General features: G+C 31.2%; 4 protein-coding genes across 6 annotated transcripts; 3 read left to right on the forward strand and 1 right to left on the reverse strand.

Annotated features, from left to right (window-relative positions):
* Nucleotides 1-422: 422 nt before the first annotated feature.
* LOC114408473 (BURP domain-containing protein BNM2A-like) lies at nt 423-2299 on the forward strand. Its single transcript, XM_028371523.1, has 2 exons — nt 423-831; nt 1105-2299. Exons 1-2 carry the CDS (start codon nt 775-777, stop codon nt 2086-2088), a joined length of 1041 nt encoding a protein of 346 aa, XP_028227324.1. The 5' UTR covers nt 423-774; the 3' UTR covers nt 2089-2299.
* A 4364-nt stretch (nt 2300-6663) lies between these two features.
* On the forward strand, nt 6664-7521 carry LOC114408278. Its single transcript, XM_028371319.1, has one exon. It carries the CDS (start codon nt 6664-6666, stop codon nt 7519-7521), a length of 858 nt encoding a protein of 285 aa, XP_028227120.1.
* Nucleotides 7522-9911: 2390 nt separating this feature from the next.
* On the forward strand, nt 9912-12459 carry LOC114408474 (phosphatidylinositol-glycan biosynthesis class X protein-like). Of its 3 annotated transcripts, none has more exons than XM_028371524.1 (5): nt 9912-10005; nt 10086-10226; nt 10305-10620; nt 10723-10880; nt 11661-12459. In XM_028371524.1, the coding sequence occupies exons 2-5, from the start codon at nt 10146-10148 to the stop codon at nt 11925-11927; spliced, it is 822 nt and encodes a 273-aa protein (XP_028227325.1). In that variant the 5' UTR covers nt 9912-10005; nt 10086-10145; the 3' UTR covers nt 11928-12459. The 3 variants fall into 3 exon arrangements, with proteins under 3 accessions (XP_028227325.1, XP_028227326.1, XP_028227327.1); XM_028371525.1 differs by having other exon boundaries at nt 9927-10020; XM_028371526.1 differs by lacking the exon at nt 9912-10005 and having other exon boundaries at nt 10046-10226.
* A 1400-nt stretch (nt 12460-13859) lies between these two features.
* Nucleotides 13860-15781, reverse strand: LOC114408476 (protein TIFY 10A-like). Its single transcript, XM_028371527.1, has 5 exons — nt 15548-15781; nt 14891-14978; nt 14459-14703; nt 14307-14364; nt 13860-14110 (listed from the first exon to the last, which is right to left on the reverse strand). The coding sequence occupies exons 1-5, from the start codon at nt 15669-15671 to the stop codon at nt 14020-14022; spliced, it is 606 nt and encodes a 201-aa protein (XP_028227328.1). The 5' UTR covers nt 15672-15781; the 3' UTR covers nt 13860-14019.
* Between the last annotated feature and the right edge of the window lie 2681 nt (nt 15782-18462).

The following is an 18462-nucleotide window of genomic DNA, read 5'->3' on the forward strand; positions in this document are numbered from 1 at the left end:
TATATTATTGGACATAGACGAGAGGATTGGAGAGAGAAAGTTTTTAATGATGTGTTAGATTTATTCTACCTAAAAATTACTCAACAAAAAATATATTGTATAAAATATTATATAAATGACATGTCTCTTTTCTCTTTTCTATTTGTTAAATGTAATTAAGTTTGTATTACATCATTTATATAATACTTTTTATCATATTTTTTATAACATTAATTTTTATTTTTATTTATTACTTTACTTATTTATTACATAATTTTTCTATTTTTTTGTATAAAAAACAGTGTAAAAGACAGTATATAATTAACCTCTCTCATAATCACAGATGACTAATTAAGTGAGTGGCATATATCAAATGGTGATAATGTATTTAAATTACGTGTAATGTTAACTTAAGCAAATTGTTGTTTGCGTGATCACGTAGTACATCAAATAGCCAATTAAAAACAGAGTACACTAATTAACATAATGAAGCCCAATGAGGTAAATCAAAGCTTTGCGAGGAGCCCAAGGTCTCCCATGTGTACAACACCCAAATCAAATTTCTCTTGAGAAATTCTTAAGCAAATTTTTATTTTAAAAATCACTTAAGAAAAAACGCACACTTTGCCAACTAAAACAGTAAAACCTCCCCAACAACACGCATAAATTGACAGAAAACTACGGCACCAGAAGGTTCTGATTCTGAATTCTGAGCTTTCTAGTTTTCCTATCATCCAATCTCTTTAGTTAGCTCCTGCTCCTTTTCTGCCAGAAGCTTCAAGGAAAAACAAAGAAATGAGACTTGGATTTGCTTCTTGGAGATTCATCCTATGCACCCTAGTTGTCTTTTTGGTAAGATCCAACTATGTTAAACCATATCTTTGTTGACTTGAAACTTTCTTTTTTTCTCCATTTACAGATTTGCAACTTAGGTCTTATTCAACTGTTTCTGGAATATTTTTACTTTTTCGTCATCTTTTTTTTCAAGCAAATTAACTTAATTTGTTTGAAATGATTTTGGTTCCTTAGTTAATCTTCATCATCCTGTTGATCTGAGAACTGTTACTTTTAAGAGAATCTCTCCATGATCCTCCGTCTTGATTTTTCAACTCGTTGACTTTGCAGATTCTACAAGACAGTGTAGCTAGAAAGATAGCTACAACATCTGGGAATGAAGTTCAACTGAAGGAAGTATCCTATGATTTGCAAAAGCTTGCAACAGAGGGTCTTGTACTTGACAGTATTATTCAGCTTGAAGGCGCTGATATAAAAAGGAAGAATAAGCATGTCCATAAAGACGAGGCTAGAGTGAAGAAAGGAATAGGATTTGACATAGAAGAAGAGGAGGATAAAAATGATCACAAAAAGATAGTTGGAAAGGATGTGCATGGTTATAAGCCATCTCATGAGGATCACAAACACATGGACCTTGAACTGAATGTGTTTTTCACCCCAAATGATTTGAAGGTTGGGAAAATAATGCCCATCTATTTTTCCAAGAAAAACTCCTCAACATCTCCAAAATTTCTGACCAGAGAAGAAGCTGATCAGATTCCTTTCTCATCAAAACACCTACCATCGCTTCTCAAATTCTTCTCCATCCCAAAACACTCTCCCCAAGCCAAGGCAATGAAATATACCCTCAAACAATGTGAATTTGAATCCATGGAAGGAGAGACCAAGTTCTGTGCCACTTCCCTGGAGTCCTTGTTTGATTTTGCACACTATCTGTTCGGGTCCAATGCACAATTCAAAGTTTTGACCACTGTTCATCTCACAAATTCAACAACCCTGCTACAGAACTACACAATCTCAGAAGTGAAAGTGATTTCAGTTCCAAATGTTATAGGGTGTCACCCCATGCCTTACCCTTATGCAGTTTTTTACTGCCACAGCCAGCATAGTGACACCAATCTCTATGAGGTGATGGTAGAAGGTGAGAATGGAGGGAGAGTTCAAGCTGCAGCTATTTGCCACATGGACACCTCTAAGTGGGACCGAGACCACGTGTCCTTTCGTGTGCTCAAAGTTGAGCCGGGAACCTCACCTGTGTGTCATTTCTTCCCTCCTGATAATCTAGTCTGGGTGCCTTTGCCTCTGGCTCCATAACTATAGTCTATAGTTTCATGTTCTTCTTCATCAAAGTTTGTTATATATATATATATGTGCCAGGTATAACATAAGTTCTAGACCTGGTGTACTAGCTAGGAAAGCGCGCCTTGATGAAAAACTATGTATGTATCTACGTTAATAAAGATGTTATTCTCTGGTGTGCCTTAGAATAGAACGTTTATGTAATCTAATCGTTATCTTCTGCATATGCTCGTTTTGTGCATATTTGGTTTAGCATAGTTTAGATAAATAATCACTTTATTTTATTTTGTTTTTTTTTTTTACAAGAAAAAAACTAACCTGATATCGATATTCGATATGGATGAAGGATTGAAGTTGGCCTACAAACTAGAAAGTATACTATGAGCTAGTATTAATTATGGGTCAGAGAAAATATGTTCGTACTCAAATAATGAAGTAACCAGCAGCTGTCAGCCAACAACCACATTCCTCCTCTATAAAGAGGATGGACAATCGAGCATGTTACATAGGATTGTTTCAGCTCAATCAATCATTTTAAACGAGTCTTGAGTATCAAATATTATTTCCTGGATGAAAACGAGAGAATTTATAAACTTGATTGATGTATTAAATATTAAAAGGAAGGAAAAATTATGTGGTGGTCCTAGATTAATATGATCTCCATATCATATATATCATATAGTATTTTTTTTTCTTGTTTATCAAACTTTTTTAATACATTATATAAAGATTGATTTAGATCATGAATAAGAGATAATTTTAGACCATCTAATTATTTCCTTTGAAAGAGAAAGAGAACTGTGTTAGTCATTATTTTTCTTAATGGTGTAAAACATGCTTAAAAGAGGAATTTTGTTGCTCACATTAATTATATTTGACTTGAAAAGGAGATTGTTCATTCATTTCCTATGATACGAGATATATCAATAAGGATTAATTATTTTTTTAATTTCTCAAATTTTTTAGATTCTAATTTTTAATCATTAAAAAAATTGACAATTTTTAATCCTTTATTAATTTTCTATCAATATTTTTAGTTCCTCTATTCTTTTCCCGTGTTTAGTCATTTGTTTATTTTTATTACTCAAAATTACTCTTTGTTTTGTTTAATTTTAGTCTTTTTTATTTTATATTTGAGACTAATTTTGAGCAATAAAAATAAATGAGAAATTAAAAATGAAAAAATTTGGAAGATTCTAAAACTGAAGATAAAACTAAAAAATTATCATAAAAATTTTAAGGAATTAAAAATTAAAAGCTAAATAAAATTAAGGGATTAAAAACTTAATTAATCCTATTAATAATTATCAACTTTCAAGCCGTGCACAACGAGTAATGGATATACGTAGATTGTTACAAATTTCAGCAACTTGAAATTCTCGTCCACTGCATCAAGGGGTAGACTAGACGTAGATGCTTCAAATTTTAAAAAATTAGAACTGTGTTTCTGGTAAACCTAGGGAAATTTTTTTTGGTAGAACTTGGTTTGTGGCAATCTTCTTTTGGGCCTATGCAAATCTAAATAATTCTCGAATTTTACTATCTAGACCCTCTATTTTGCTTCTAGTACCTCCAAAATAATGAAAAGTCAAAAATACCCTTAATCCTAGCACATCCTCTTCCTTGCATCGCCAAGCACCTCTATTGCATACCCTACATGTTCTTCCTCAATGATGCCAACTCCCCCTCCATGTTGTCACAACCTAAACAGCAACAACTTCGCCGCACTCATGCCACCGTGACAATCTAATTGCACTTGTGCCCTTTAGATCCTCCCCAAACATCGACAATCCTATTCACTAGCATCGACTCCCACCCCTCCCTCTCAAGCTTCAATGCCCTCCCCAGCCTGTATTTAAACATGCCCACGCGCATGCCAATGTTCCTATCATTGACGATAGTGGCACGGGCTTGGGGTTGCGAGTGAAGAGGTTTGAGGCAGCGCAAGTAAAAGCATGTAAAAAAGAGAATGGTGGAGGTGGCAGAGAGAGTTGCAACATCTCAAAAGGAGGTTTTTGTGTGTGTTATTAATGTGGGAGAGAAAGAAAAGAAGGGAAAGTTAGTGAAGAATGAATGGGATAGGAGTCCAACACTCTATTTCCCTATTCTAGATTGGTAATTTAATAAAAGTATCGTATTTTGAAATAACTATTTAAGAATATGATTTTTTGTATTTTAGAATACCTATTATAGGATAGGTCTTCAAATTATTTATCCTATTATGGAATAGTTATTTTGAAATACTTATTCTAAAATATGATAAGTAATCGAGAGACCTATTCCAAAATAGATATTTGGAATACAAAAAATCATATTTCAAAATAGTTATTATGGGATTTGATACTCTTTCGGAATAGGATTGCCTGGTGAAAGGGGTATTTTTGTTCCTTGAAGTCTTTTTGGAAGTGCAGGAAGCAAAATGGGAAATGCAAAAAGTAATAAGTAAAAGCCATAATTCTCGCCTCTGCTCGACATGTGTTTTTGTAGATTTTTTTAAGGTATGGTAGAATTTGGTTTGTAGCAATAATTCTGAAAATAATAAAGACCGTACCATTAATATTAAAATATTTACTAAATCTTAAACATTTTCCAAGAGAAATATTTTTTTTCCAATTTAACCTCACCCAAAATTTATATTTTTGGATTCCAATATATAATCGAGAATAGTTTTATACGGTAAGATTTGTTGAAATGATTCAGTCTTAATAGAACAAATAGATTGATCTATTATATATGTATAGAAAATATTCAATGGAAAAAGTGTTTTTTTGCAATAAATTTAAATTATAAGTATTAAAAATTATAATATATGTAGAGAGAGAAAATAAAATAATTATGAGGGGTGAGTCTTCAATTTTGTAATCCATGCATCTTATACCTTTTGATTGCACGTCAATTAACTATTTTCTCATTCACTAATTTACTCATATTATAAATAGAAGTACACAACTTGAAGAATAGTCTTCCTATTCCTACTCTTTTAATTAGACATTCTTTTTATATTTTCTTTCTTTTTGATTGTGCATTCCACTTTCACATATTATCTCCTCTCTTCTTTTATTTGTGAAGTCATTATCTCCACAACTAGTGAAACAAGTTATCTCGATCTCAGCCATTTCAAACCAACATCCATTTATTTCTATCTTTATATTTGCTTTTTATTAATCATGTATCTCTTTTAATCTATATCTTTATCTTTAAATTGAATTTCAATTAATTTTTAAGAAATTATCAATAGTTCAAGATATCCTTATATCATAATTTAAATTGTTCATTGTGTATTTATAACATAAATAATCATTTAAATATTTTACTTATGATAATATAGTAATTTATTAAAATTATTTATTTATTATAAATTTTAATTTTATAAAATACTAGTAAAGATTTGTCCTAGACAACATACAAACTAAAATATTAATTACTATTAAAATATTGAAATATTGGAACACAAGCTTCCAACTAAAATAGTACATTACTCGATTTGCACTCTTGATGATGCTCGGCCAAGACAAATACATGTAGAAACTACTATAACAATTACTACAGTTGTTAGAATCTTGAAAAACGACACAAGCTTTCAACTTTAAATACTGTACTTAACTACACTATTAAGCCCATTAAAACTAACTTGCATTTCCAATGAAGTCTTAGACATGTATCTTGATAACCTTGCATTCTCCATAGCCCTGCAAGCGAGTGCTTATTCTATCTTTATTTGGTTCAATTTTTATTATTTTCTGTTCGCGGTTAGTGAATCTACTAAAAAAAATATTAGAAACCAAAATAGTTTGATTGATGAACTTGAACTTACTAGGGTTTTTTTTTTTTCATTTCGTTTTGATAATTTGTTAAGTTGATTTTACTAGCAATTCTTTAAATAGACTTACTTACAATTCTCAAATTGTCAGCAAAGTTAACAGGCATAGACTAACGTAGTGTTGCCTGCTGGCCAGTATCCACCACTGTAATAACTAGACGCATTTTTTTTAAAGAAAAAAAATTAAATAGGACTTAAGTAAGAAGAGAGCAAGAACAGGGTTTCATACATGCAATGAATCGGGTGAAAATGGGTTAAAACTCCACGTATGCTAATGCGTGCAGGAGAAGTTATCTGATCTTGGACCCGTCAGGATTCAAAGGTATTAATTAATTACTTTGTTTATTAGTTTTTGAAATTTAAGAATTCAAAGAGATATTACGATTGAGTCTTCTTCGGGTACAGTACATGAGTAAAGTTATCTCTTGGACACAGTCAGTTATTTCTAACAGAATATCACATTCAAGGAATATAATCAGTTGCATCAAAATCGCTGTTAAGATTTCGAGCATCGAACTTTGAATGGACGCAATGTTCGGAGCTATTAGTCTTTAAAAAGTCACAACCCTCAAACAAATTTTGAATCGCCATTAATTGGTTTATCATTTATCAAAGAGATATCAAAAAGTAAAACAAACCCTATCTTATGACTCCTGATGGTCTTTATATTCTCAAAGGCTCCGAGTTTCTGTTGTTTAAACTTTCAAGCCATACGTATATCGCATCTCTTTCTCTCTTTTCCCATGTATAATTTTTTCCGTGCCGCAGGAATGAAGAACGCAAGGGACTTAGAAGATCATGAGCATGATCTCACTCTCTCACTCAGGTGTGGTAGTCCAAAGAGAACCACGCACTCTTCTTCCCCTTCCCTTCCTCAAATAAACATCTCCTTGATGGAACTACAAATGCCTTACCCTAATTATTTGGTGCCATCTTCTAACCACAACATTAACCCTTTATTTGAGTCATGTTCTAACCACAACTCTACTAACCCTTCATTGGCGTCATCTTCCAACCATAACATTGACCCTTTGTTGGTGGTGTCACCTTCCAGCGCTCCAGGTGCTGCTGCTCCTACACCCGTTTTGACACGTCGCTCCCGTCGTGCCTCGTCTCAACGCCGCCGCCGGAGCCAAGGAAAGAGCGAAACCATCCCTGCACCTTTTCCTTGGGCGACGGATCGCCGGGCCACCGTCCACAACCGCAAATATCTATTGGAAAACAATGTTCTCGTCATCACCGGAAGGGTTCAGTGCAAGAGGTGCGAGCAGGAGTTCGAGATGACGCTTGATCTGGAGGAGAAAGTGAACGAGTTGCGCAAATTCATTCAGAAAGAAAGCAGGTCCATGCATGATAGAGCCCCGGCGGCGTGGGTGAATCCGGTGACGCCGAAATGTGTGCATTGCGGACGAGAAAATTGCATCAAACCAATCCTTGTGTACACTAAGAAAAGATCAATTAATTGGTTGTTCTTGTTGCTGGGACAAATGCTGGGTTTCTGCACCCTTAATCAACTCAGATATTTCTGCAAGCACACCAATAACCATCGAACTGGTGCCAAAGATCGCCTTCTTTATTGTGCCTACATGACCCTCAGCAAACAGCTTGTTCCCGAGTGGTTCGATTAATTTAGCTATCCATCATCATAAGACGTAGTGTGTGCTTCCGTTTTCTTTAGGTCATTTTAATTCGGATGTTAGGCCATTTTTTTTTTATTTTAAGTTAGTTCCAAGAGATCGTATTTTATTTATGCTTTCAGGAACAATGTGATGATAGTCTATTACCTTTATCTAGTATCTGTTTAATTATCTCCAACAGGGAGACTGTTTACGTATTCTAGTATTACTTTCTGATATGTTCACCCTCCTATCCTATATATTGAATCCCTATATATTACTTATTTATCTATGTACTTCTAGATATTTTACTTATTCAGGTTATGTTTTTTTTATTTAGAAAATGCAAATATTAAGTCATTATCAACTTCGAGTTATCATAATTAAGATCTTTAATTTATTGAGAGAATCTCTAGATATTTTTACAAACTTTTATGTCTTTAGGTTAACTATAGGACTAAATTTTTATCATTTGATCTGCCTTGGACATATTTAGAATTTATTTTTCCTCTCCAAAAAATGTATTATGAAATAATTGAATTCTAAGTCTCTTCCTCCAAAACTTCAGCATGCATGTGTTTGAATATAAGTTGACCAGGCTACATTAATTATATGACCATCTAATGTTTCACGTCTTCACTTCTGAATGCAGTACTGTTAGAAAGTGATGAATAAAGTAGGTACTTCTCATGGCATGCCTAACGTTGTCCTCTTGGTGCAACCTGGATGTGCCGAGCATTTGGAGTGTGTCTGTGTGATTACATTAACATCTTTATACTTATCACTGATTATTCACTGTCCCAATTTGTTGCTGATGTAAATATGCAATCTCAACTTGTTTTATATTTCTTGTTTGGTAAATAGAACTTATGCTAAGTTATTAATTGCTGCATTTGTTATGATAAGAAATCCTTGTTTATTGTATTGTCTAACTCAATTGAACTCTTACTCTCAATGTGTGTCACCCACCCAAAACCATTCACATGCATGTTCACATGAAGTCTTTTCATCTTGAGAGTTAATTAAGACGTTGTTATAAAATATTATGTTTAGTAATGAAATCTTGAACATGGAATTCCCCTTTCAAAAAGCTTCTGAACCTCATAAACATCTAGATATTTTAGAGATATTATGTTTTCACTTAGAATTAGAAAATATAAAAATATAAATTTCCCATCACACATTTATAGTGAAATTGGGAAGAATTCACCATAATAAGGTTTGGAAAAAAAGTCATGTTATCCTTATACTTATACTTAAAAATAAGATAAGCATTTATTAAACAAATATAAGTATAAAATAAGCATTTACTATTTTTTTTTATTTCTCCTCAACTATCTTAATAAGAATAAAAATAAGATAAACAAATATAAGTATAAGATAAGCATTTATTATCTTTTTTTATTTCTCTTCAACTATCTTAATTCTTAAATGTTATTCTACTGAAAAAATATATATCTATTTTAGAAATATATTTTTAAAACTATGAATCATAATTCTGAAAATATATTTCTGGATTAGGTATATCTAATTTTGGAAAGTAAAAGAGGTATACTTCTTTAAGAAAAAAAGTATAATGGATGAGTGAGAGATAAAAAGGAGATATGGGGTGTACATAGAAACAAAGGGTGTAGATAGTAAGATCCTTTTATTTTGTTGTATAATTTGGGCCACAAGGCCCAATGTTGTTTTTGTTTCTGGGCATTTTTTTCCTGCACCCTATAACTTCAAGCCAACACCCATTTTCATTTTAATGGTTAATTCATAATGTAGTTTTACATTGTAGATTATATATTCCGTTTCTGTAATGAAAGCGGGTGCTACTTGAGTTTTTTTAGGTGCTGGAAGCTTCAAAATTCATTTGAGCTCTACTAGGTCCATCTTTTTTTCCTTTTCATGTATCCTTGCCTCTTTAAAATTCAATTGGACCACCTTGAAACCATTTCTAGAAATAAAGATGCAAACGAATTAAATCCAAAATAAGAAAACTTTAAACTACCAGAACCCAAAATGAAATGAAATGAAAAATTAAAATAGGTAATTTAAAAAAATTTCAATCAAAGCGATTGTTAGAGTTAGAGAGAGTGTTTTTAACACTCCTCCATGTAGAAAGATTGGAGAAATGAAATGAATGATAGGTATTCCATATTCAACCAAAAAATGTGGTTATATGTGTATAATAGTAATAATATATATATATATATATATATATATATATATATATATATATATATATATATATATATATATATATATATATATATATATATATATACTAATTAATATATATTGATTTATAATATAACAATATATATAGTTAAAATTATAATTTTTATAATTTGTAAGAAGTAAATTGAAAGATATTATTTAGAAGAAGAAAAAATATGTAATAATTTTAATAAAAGAATAACTTTGTGATTTGAACATAACAATGGGTTATCAGGTAAGAAGTTTCGGATCCGTGAAACCGAAACCGAACCGCTGTCCTAGCTTCAGGTAATCAGAGTGGAGGTATGTGTTGCATTAAATTGTTTGAATGAGTATATGTGTCCTCTCTGAATCTGCATCTTTTACAGTTACAAGGGTGGGTGGGTGGGTGCGTCTAATTGATCCCTCTCTAAACTACCCTAATCTTCATGGCAACTCGGCGATGCATTCAACTCTTCATTTATTTCTTAGCTACATGCTCTTCGCTTGCCGATTCAGTTTCAAGTCCGGTTAGTATAACTCTTTTCTTTATCTGCCTTTTTTGTTTTCTTTTAATTTTACCAAATGATTTCTTCTTGCTTTTTCAGGTGCCCGTCAACAAATTTCTGATGCAGTCCTATTACGACAGATACACGATTTTACACGATTCGGATTTTGATAATTTTATGTCTCAAGCAATCCCTTCTGGTTCTTCGTGTGGATTTGTGTTGAGATTGTCAGATTTAAAGCGCACTCTTATTGGTGAAGGTTCACATCGTAGTGTCTCTACATTAATCAAATTTCAGACCCAACAGTTAAAGTCTGAACTGTTAAGCTACTCATGTGAATTCATAATTATTGAAAGATTGCCTTCTGGAGTTTTTGCTGATCCATTTGAGTTACAACATCTTGTTCACCGTGGCAGTAAATACTCTTCACCTTCACCTGCTTTTCATATTTATAGAAGAAGCAAAAAAAATATCCATATTTTTAATTTCTTCAAATGATTAACACTTTTTATTACAGTTTTCAGTGATGTAGCTGTCTTTGGTGACACAAATCTGGAGCTGCCTTCATTCTTGTCCAATCGTTCTGCTGTTGAAATTCACTTGCTTGTTGACCCAAATATATTGCAAGAGCCAACTGATATAAAAATGGAGCTTCCATTGCATGCTCGATATCAAGTAAGCCTATTATGCTTCAATTATCTCAATGCCATTTTTAGCTAAGCTTGTTTGCCTTTTATATTTATTTGAATCTAATGTTCTGCAAAAGAAGTAACATTTTTTTAAGGAATTGCCTCCGCTAGAGATTAAGATGATGATGATTATATGCAACATCACCGTGGCCAATTGCTTTTTATAACCATTAGTGCTAATATTGTAATACTAATATTATTATTTTGCCCCTCTGCAAGAACAAAATGGTTGTGGCTTGAAAAAAGAAAAATACTGTACTAGTATGAAGATTGCTGGCAACACACTCTTTTCTTTTTTATTGATTGAAATTTACATGAGTCCTATTAGTTTGAGGATGAAACCTATCTAATGAGGAATGGGACTCGTATATATTAGAGTTTTGTGGTCTTAGTTCCTTTGTCCCACATCGCTTGGTTTGTAAAACTTGTGTCTCATTAGTATTATATATATATATATAAACATCTTGTAAGCTTTAAAATATGCAAGTAACAAGAAAGTTTTCTTAGTATAGCGAACCACTTTAAAAACTTTGTGTCTTTTCTCTCTCCTCCTTATTCCTTTCTCTTTTTTTTATTACTCCATACTAACTAGTATAGTCATATTTAGTCAAATTAATTTTTTTTTACCTAACCAGGAGAATATATCAAAAAGAAAATGTTGGAGAGTGTGGTAGTAACATTTAAGATGCCAGTATATTATTTCATGACCCTTAGCAGGTATATTGCAGTACTGCTTCAATTCATCTATTTCTGTCTTCTTTTTCAGCCCCTTAATGAAAGTGGGTACTCGACGGTTGAATTTGGTGCACCGGATATGTTAGTGCGCTGCGGCACAAAAGGAAAGGTGGAAAACCACTATTGCTTCTTCAAATTGGAAAAGGATGACGCCAATCTGTATGGTCCTCATACTGTTTGGAGAATACCTTCTGGAATAAAGGCACATGCTGATCTTGTTTCTGCAGCTACATTTATTGCAGCTTTGTTATCAACTCTTGCAATTGTTGTTGCATCATTATATTATTCCAATAGCTGACTGAGATAAGAACTAAAACAATGGTAAGGAGATGATTGGTTCAAAGGAGGGGAAGGGGAAGGGGAAGGAAGAGGAATTTTAACGATCGGAGTAAGAGGAAAGGCGAGAAAAAAAAAACTTTGATTAAACATTCTATACTATTGGTTAAAAAGACGGGAAGAGAGATAGACTTTTTCTTGTTTGACTCACAAGGAGGAAGAAGAAATTTTAGAAAATAATTCACTTTTGTATTCTTAAAATTTGGATTTCAAAATATAAGTAGGAGTATTTATTCAATACATTTGACTTTTTTAAAATTATCACACCTCCCTTCCAAATTTTCCAATATTGAATGAGAGCAAAAGATTAGACGCCGAGGAATTTTGCTTCTTTTTCCTCCTAAAATTGAACCAACAATAAAACCTTATAGAAATTCCTCTTCTCTTTTCTCCTCCCCTCCAAAAGCTTTTTGAAATGTATTTTTCTTTTATGGTTGTAAACATTTGGGTTATGTTTGGCAAATATTTTCAGCTAGCTTTTAGTTGTTATACTAGCCGGGAAAATCCACTTGATCTTACTTCTACTCGACATTGCTTTATCCGAAATGGCAAGACAATGCCTAGCGGCTATGATTCCAGAAAACATTCTAGAAATCCTCTCAATAACTTCTTCCACAGACCACAATGAATTGGTAAAGGTAGATTCATTGCACCTCCACCACAACATATTCAACACGGCACCAAAGATCAAACTCCACGGCTTGCCGTTAGTAACATTATGATTAGACAGGTTATTAAGCAACCATCTATGCCAATCATGTTCAAGAAAATGTTGAGACGCACCTGTCCTTTGTTCGTTAATTCCCTGATATGTCTCTTGCCCTTTTGGTTATGATTTTTATCAACAATGTATTTGTGTAAACAACTTAATTAAACCTTTTTATATAGACCACATATGTTTTTCATAAGAGGAAATTTGTTTGAGTTCAGTATGACCATTGTATATGAATACACAATAAAAAAAAAAAAATCTTCAAATATTTATGCTTGTTATATACTCAAGAACGAATTGAAGACCTTTAGTTATAATGAAACAATTAGTGTTAGTTGATTCTCTCTTGGTGATAATTAATCATTCATTTAAAACTTCCTATCAAATGAGAATGTATCCTAAGTTTGATTATAAAATTTATCAAAATAAATTAAAAGAAATTATAATAAAATATTAGTCACTTTTATAAATCTGAATAATCTATTCTAAAAACCGTTCAATAAAGTATGTAGTGGTTATTTCAAAAAAATTAGGTAGTTCTTTTTGTTGCACATAATGTTGCAAAGGAGTTCAATCCCCAACCACCTGAACTAACATTGCTGGTAAGAAGTAAGCAAAATCTTCAGCGTAAAAAAAAACATAAACTGTTTTGTTTTTTATTTTGTAAACAATCGTAATAAATTTAGATAATTAACTATTTCATTTACAGCTGCAAACAACACATTTATTCCCTATTCTCAAAATAAGTCAATTTAATATATAATATTTGTTTGCGCAAATTTTGACCCCGCAAATACAATTTTCTATGGTGAATAAGTCGGTAGATAAGAAATTATCGCATTCCGTAAATCGAAAGGGGAAGCCTACTCATCCATCAGCTCCTCTCTTAGATCGGTACGGTTTTACGAAGCGTCTAAGTAGGACATTTATCAAAGTTATTTTTCATTGAAGAAATTAAATTTATCAAAATTAACTGTTATTATAGAGTTTAAAGAAAAAGACGTCAATTATAGGATAATTTGCCACCTACTACTTTCTGGAAAGTCCTTTTTAGTTTTATAATAAAATTCTGCAACAACGTTGATTGATTTTGTATGTGTTTGGTTTCACGTATAACGCCAACAACAATTTCACTATTTCAGTCATTAGATTTCTTTGACGGGGATTGTTTTGGTTGTTCAGTTTAATACCATCAACTGATTCTCTTTCTTAGCCGAAAAAGGAGCTACAGAAAGCAACAAATGAAGAAATTATCAGAATGTAACTAAAATGAAACGCTAATTACAGGAAATATTTGGAATCATAATAATTGAAACAAACATCTAATAGCAGCGTAGATATATCAGATGTGTGGTTTAGCATCTAGGGATTCGGCCTGCTTATTAGGAGCAGAGATAGGACTGTTTGTTTGATATGGCGATTTGGCAGCAATTCTGCAAACACAGCATAAAAAAAATAACAAAATTAATCAAGTAGGCCAAAAGAGCAATATTCAGAGAATATAGTTTAAGTAAAATTGCAACATGACAAGATGAATTTCTATGCTTATGCGAATCAGCAGAAGATCTTAACTTAAGACTCATTATTAACAGATTCACCAAACAACATTTCCTTGCTTGAGAGGCTTACCTATCTTTCCTCTTCTCAAGGAACCGATGAAGGGAAGCTTTCCTGGCGATTGGCATGTCTGTATGGAAATGTAATTTATGATCAGGAAAAAATGCGATCCAAAATACAAAAGTATTATTCTCTACCATCATCTCAAGATCAAAAGAAAGTACCATTAACAATTGGTGTGGATGGCGCTTGAGGAATGATATTAGGAATACTTGAAGGATGATTATTTCCTTGCTGGTTATGAGTTTGAGCATATGCAGAGGAGTTCTGGCTTTGGGAAATTCCCTTGGTGGCCAAGGCCAAAGACATCATCTCCTGCACTTTATCAGCAGGAAAATCATCAAACACAACAACTTGCCCATCATAGAAGATAGTCAACTGAGCAGCTTTAGCCTCCTTCTCCGTAGAGCTAAAAAAGAGGATCACATCTTAATCATTATTATGAAACTGTAAGCAGCCATGACTCTTTCTTTTTGGTGACTTAAAAAGTTTATATTAAGGAAGATACGCCCCGGTCTAAGCGAGAATTTACATATTGTCTGTCATTCATTAATTTTCTTTCACAAAAAGAATTACAATTAACCAAACAAACACACCTTGGGTTAATAAAAGTTGGAATCTCCAAGTGGCGAGAATAAACAGACTGCATGGTTGTTGCAGAGTGACATGATGTGTCAGGGGAACCTGTGAGAAGTAGAATCTGTCAGGATAATCTCATATCTCATAGAGAACACCGAGTCCATATGTTACTACAGTTCCTGCTATGTAGCATTCCCCTACCCAGAAATATTCTTAGCACTGAAAATATCTCAAAACTCTAATCTTATCTTTCTTTATTTTTGCAAATTGCAAAGAGAAAAATCCGAAATGCCTAACAATTCAAGGAGAAAATTATGGACAGTGAGTTTAGAACTCATATCCAAAAGGAAAATATTTTCAGTTGACTTTTTCTTTTTTGTATCTTTTTCTCATTTTCCATAGTGGTTGAGTATTTTTTTTTTCTCTCTCTCTCCGATATGGAAAAATTGGAAACTATGCATTAGACCCGTCTTTACATATGTATGTTGAGCAATTGAATACATTGAACACGTCAGACAAAGGTTCAAACCTAAGAGAAGAAAGATTTAATCGAAAGCTGGGATTTCACAAATTGCTTCCTTCTGAATTCTAATAGAAAAAATTGCGATTAATTTCAGAACAATTTATTTAGTTTAGGGTTGATAGGGGAAAAAAATGAAATTGGTATATAGTACCGTTGGTGCATGGCAATGCAATCCCGAGGGTAAGGTCTCCAAAGCTGCCCTTCTCCTTGAGGTATTGCCTCAGAAGAGTACAAGTCCGAGAGAAGGTGGACTTCTCCGCCAGTGAGCTCGACATTCTTGCCGTGAAAGTGAAATCCCAAAGGAGAAAATAGATACTAGTATCTCTGTTCAGAGAAGGAGAGGTTAATATATTGTGAAATCTAGGTGCGGACGGAAAATGAAATTGAAGCACGAGGAATATATGACTATATGAGTATTATTTTTTAATGTTTGGGTTCTTTATTTTGTTGTCTCTTGTGCCCTGCACTGCACTTGTGCAGTTCCACTATGACATTGTTAATTTATTTTTTTCTATTTATTTATATAAACGTCTAACTCTATTAATTTTTAGGTTTTCAAAAACTACTTTACTAATGTTTCTTTTTTACTTCATACCTCTATCATGTATGTATCTGGTATAGATACTTCAGCCCACCAGCTCCTTGCAGGGAGCAGCAAGCCCAGAACCATAGGCGGAGTGAATTGGCTCATTGGCCCGCCAATTATTTTATTTTATTAATTTTATGTGTGTTTTTTTAATTTGCAAAATTAAAAATTTATTCCGAAACCTAGATATTTGTGTGTGTATATGTTAGCGAGTTTATGAACAAAGTAGATGTAACAATTTTATAAATTTCATTTTTTATCTTTTATATAATTATCACCAAGACAAACCTAAGATTAAAAGATTAAGATCAATTTTAAAAATTAAAATTTACCCAATAAATATATGTCTTAATTTATATAAATATTTATAATTTTGTGTTTCTTTAAACAAATCAATAGCATATAATAAAAGTATATTGACACAAGATAAATTAAACATCATTTTTTAAAGACTTAGAAATATAAAAGTTGAGTTGAACATGTCACTAGTAACTATTAATTTGTAATAATATTATATATATATATATATATATATAAAATGAGAGATTAAATTATATTGATATAATTTTGATAATTACTATACTGTTTTATAACTTTTAATTAAATAATATTTTTTTGAAACTCATCGTCAAATTATAATTTTTTTTCACATAGATCATATATGTAAAAATTCATATTAATCCAAAATCATTTGTTATCTTATTCATATAGATTAAAATTGGTTTTATATAAAATTTTCAAAATATAATAAAATATGAATCATTTAATTACTTTCTTATTATTATTCAATGTTGACAAAATTTGAATAATCTTGATAATATGTAGATATAATTTAATTATTGAATCAATAAAAATCACATTCTCTATTAAGTTATAAAAAATGATGTAATAGTCATCTTTGATGCCTCTTCTACCTCTCTCTTTATATAATGACTCATGTGACAATTTTTTTATGTGAAAACACAACTAACAACAACCATCATAACAAGATTAAAAATAATAGATGCCAGTTGATATTACAATATTTAAAAATTCAAATTCAAATATAATATAACCATCAAATCTTTAAAAGATTCACAAAAAAATAATTAAATCTATAAATTAGCTCACCACTCTTCTTCTGGATTATCATTAATCCATAACTATCACCACCATCACAATCCATCACTTCCATTGTCTTGACTTTATATGTGTACATACTATACAAATATAGGCTCGGGTTAGTTAAATTAGATTCATATGGCTTTGTTGAAGTATATGATGTGTGTTATTTTATGTTGTGTAATGTTTTATTATATTTGTGTCAAATAAAATGTCTAAAAGTTTTTTGCAAAAGTTGTAAACTTGATATATTTAAACATTTTTTTCCCAAATGAAATGAAAGACATACACTAAAAAACTTCAAATTTGGCAGCCAAGCCACCAACTCGTCAAGCCACCCCTAAGAATTTATTTATAAATATGTCACATATAAAAGATATTTTATACGTTCAAAAATTATTTATTATAATATAATTTATATATTAAAAAATATTTATTTATTTTTTACGTATCGTGGAATTGTTCGGAGAAATTTCCACCACGTTTTGTTTGAATTGTTTTGTGCGTCCTACAATTATACACATGCGTATGTAAGGTAAATATTAATTTTCATTCTTGAATTTGTTAAGCTTTGATAGTTAGGTCTTTGGAAGATGAAAAATTAAATTTTTGTACATATATTTTTAAAAAGTACAACAAATTAATTATACCATTAATTTGTTGTGCTTACATAATAACACTTTCAATGATGACATGATAACTAATGGTCTCCACGTGATTGTCATGCATCATTTACATGATTATCATGTGTCTAAGAATTATTATTTTTTTAATTTAGTTTCTAAATTTAATAATTTATTGACATTTTAATCCTTAAATTTAATTATTTATTAATATTTTGGTTCCTGGACTTAACTATGTATTATCATTTTGGTATCTGAAAATTATTTTAAATTTTTAATTAAGTCTAACACTATATATATATTATTAACATAATCATAATAAATGACATTTATTTTCGAGGATAATAATTATTTATAATGATAGAAATTGAATAAAAAGTAATTGTCAAGCAGAGAAATAAGAAATATTATATTTTATATTTGAAGTTATTGTTAATTTATTTATTATATATTTTTAATTTAAAATTTCAAACAAATAACATTATAACACTGATAAACATTTAGTATAACTGAATTAAAAAAAAACTAAACACATAAAATTAAATTAATTTCCATAAGAATCAAATTAATAATGGATATTATATAAATATATAGATAATAACAAATTATTTATTTTTAAAAGTTAGTGCATTTGTTTAATTAAGGAGGAAATAAAAATATATATTTTATTCAACCAAAATTTAAGATAAAATTAAATATTTTTGGTTTCTCACCGTTTATTATATTTTTTTTGTATATTTCAATATAACTAATACA

The sequence above is a fragment of the Glycine soja genome, chromosome 4 (assembly GCF_004193775.1).
Source record: "Glycine soja cultivar W05 chromosome 4, ASM419377v2, whole genome shotgun sequence".
Taxonomy (NCBI): domain Eukaryota; kingdom Viridiplantae; phylum Streptophyta; class Magnoliopsida; order Fabales; family Fabaceae; genus Glycine; species Glycine soja.

Excerpts from the sequence above, each read along its gene's own strand:
- LOC114408473 (XM_028371523.1), top strand. The coding sequence starts at position 775 with ATGAGACTTGGATTTGCTTCTTGGAGATTCATCCTATGCACCCTAGTT. Across the intron at positions 832-1,104 it reads GCACCCTAGTTGTCTTTTTG|ATTCTACAAGACAGTGTAGC; the intron begins GTAAGATCCAAC and ends TTGACTTTGCAG.
- LOC114408474 (XM_028371524.1), top strand. The coding sequence starts at position 10,146 with ATGGCAACTCGGCGATGCATTCAACTCTTCATTTATTTCTTAGCTACA. Across the intron at positions 10,227-10,304 it reads CCGATTCAGTTTCAAGTCCG|GTGCCCGTCAACAAATTTCT; the intron begins GTTAGTATAACT and ends TTGCTTTTTCAG. Across the intron at positions 10,621-10,722 it reads ACATCTTGTTCACCGTGGCA|TTTTCAGTGATGTAGCTGTC; the intron begins GTAAATACTCTT and ends TTTTTATTACAG.
- LOC114408278 (XM_028371319.1), top strand. The coding sequence starts at position 6,664 with ATGAAGAACGCAAGGGACTTAGAAGATCATGAGCATGATCTCACTCTC.
- LOC114408476 (XM_028371527.1), bottom strand. The coding sequence starts at position 15,671 with ATGTCGAGCTCACTGGCGGAGAAGTCCACCTTCTCTCGGACTTGTACT. Across the intron at positions 14,704-14,890 it reads CCAACTTTTATTAACCCAAG|CTCTACGGAGAAGGAGGCTA; the intron begins GTGTGTTTGTTT and ends CCTCTTTTTTAG. Across the intron at positions 14,111-14,306 it reads CTTGAGAAGAGGAAAGATAG|AATTGCTGCCAAATCGCCAT; the intron begins GTAAGCCTCTCA and ends CTGTGTTTGCAG.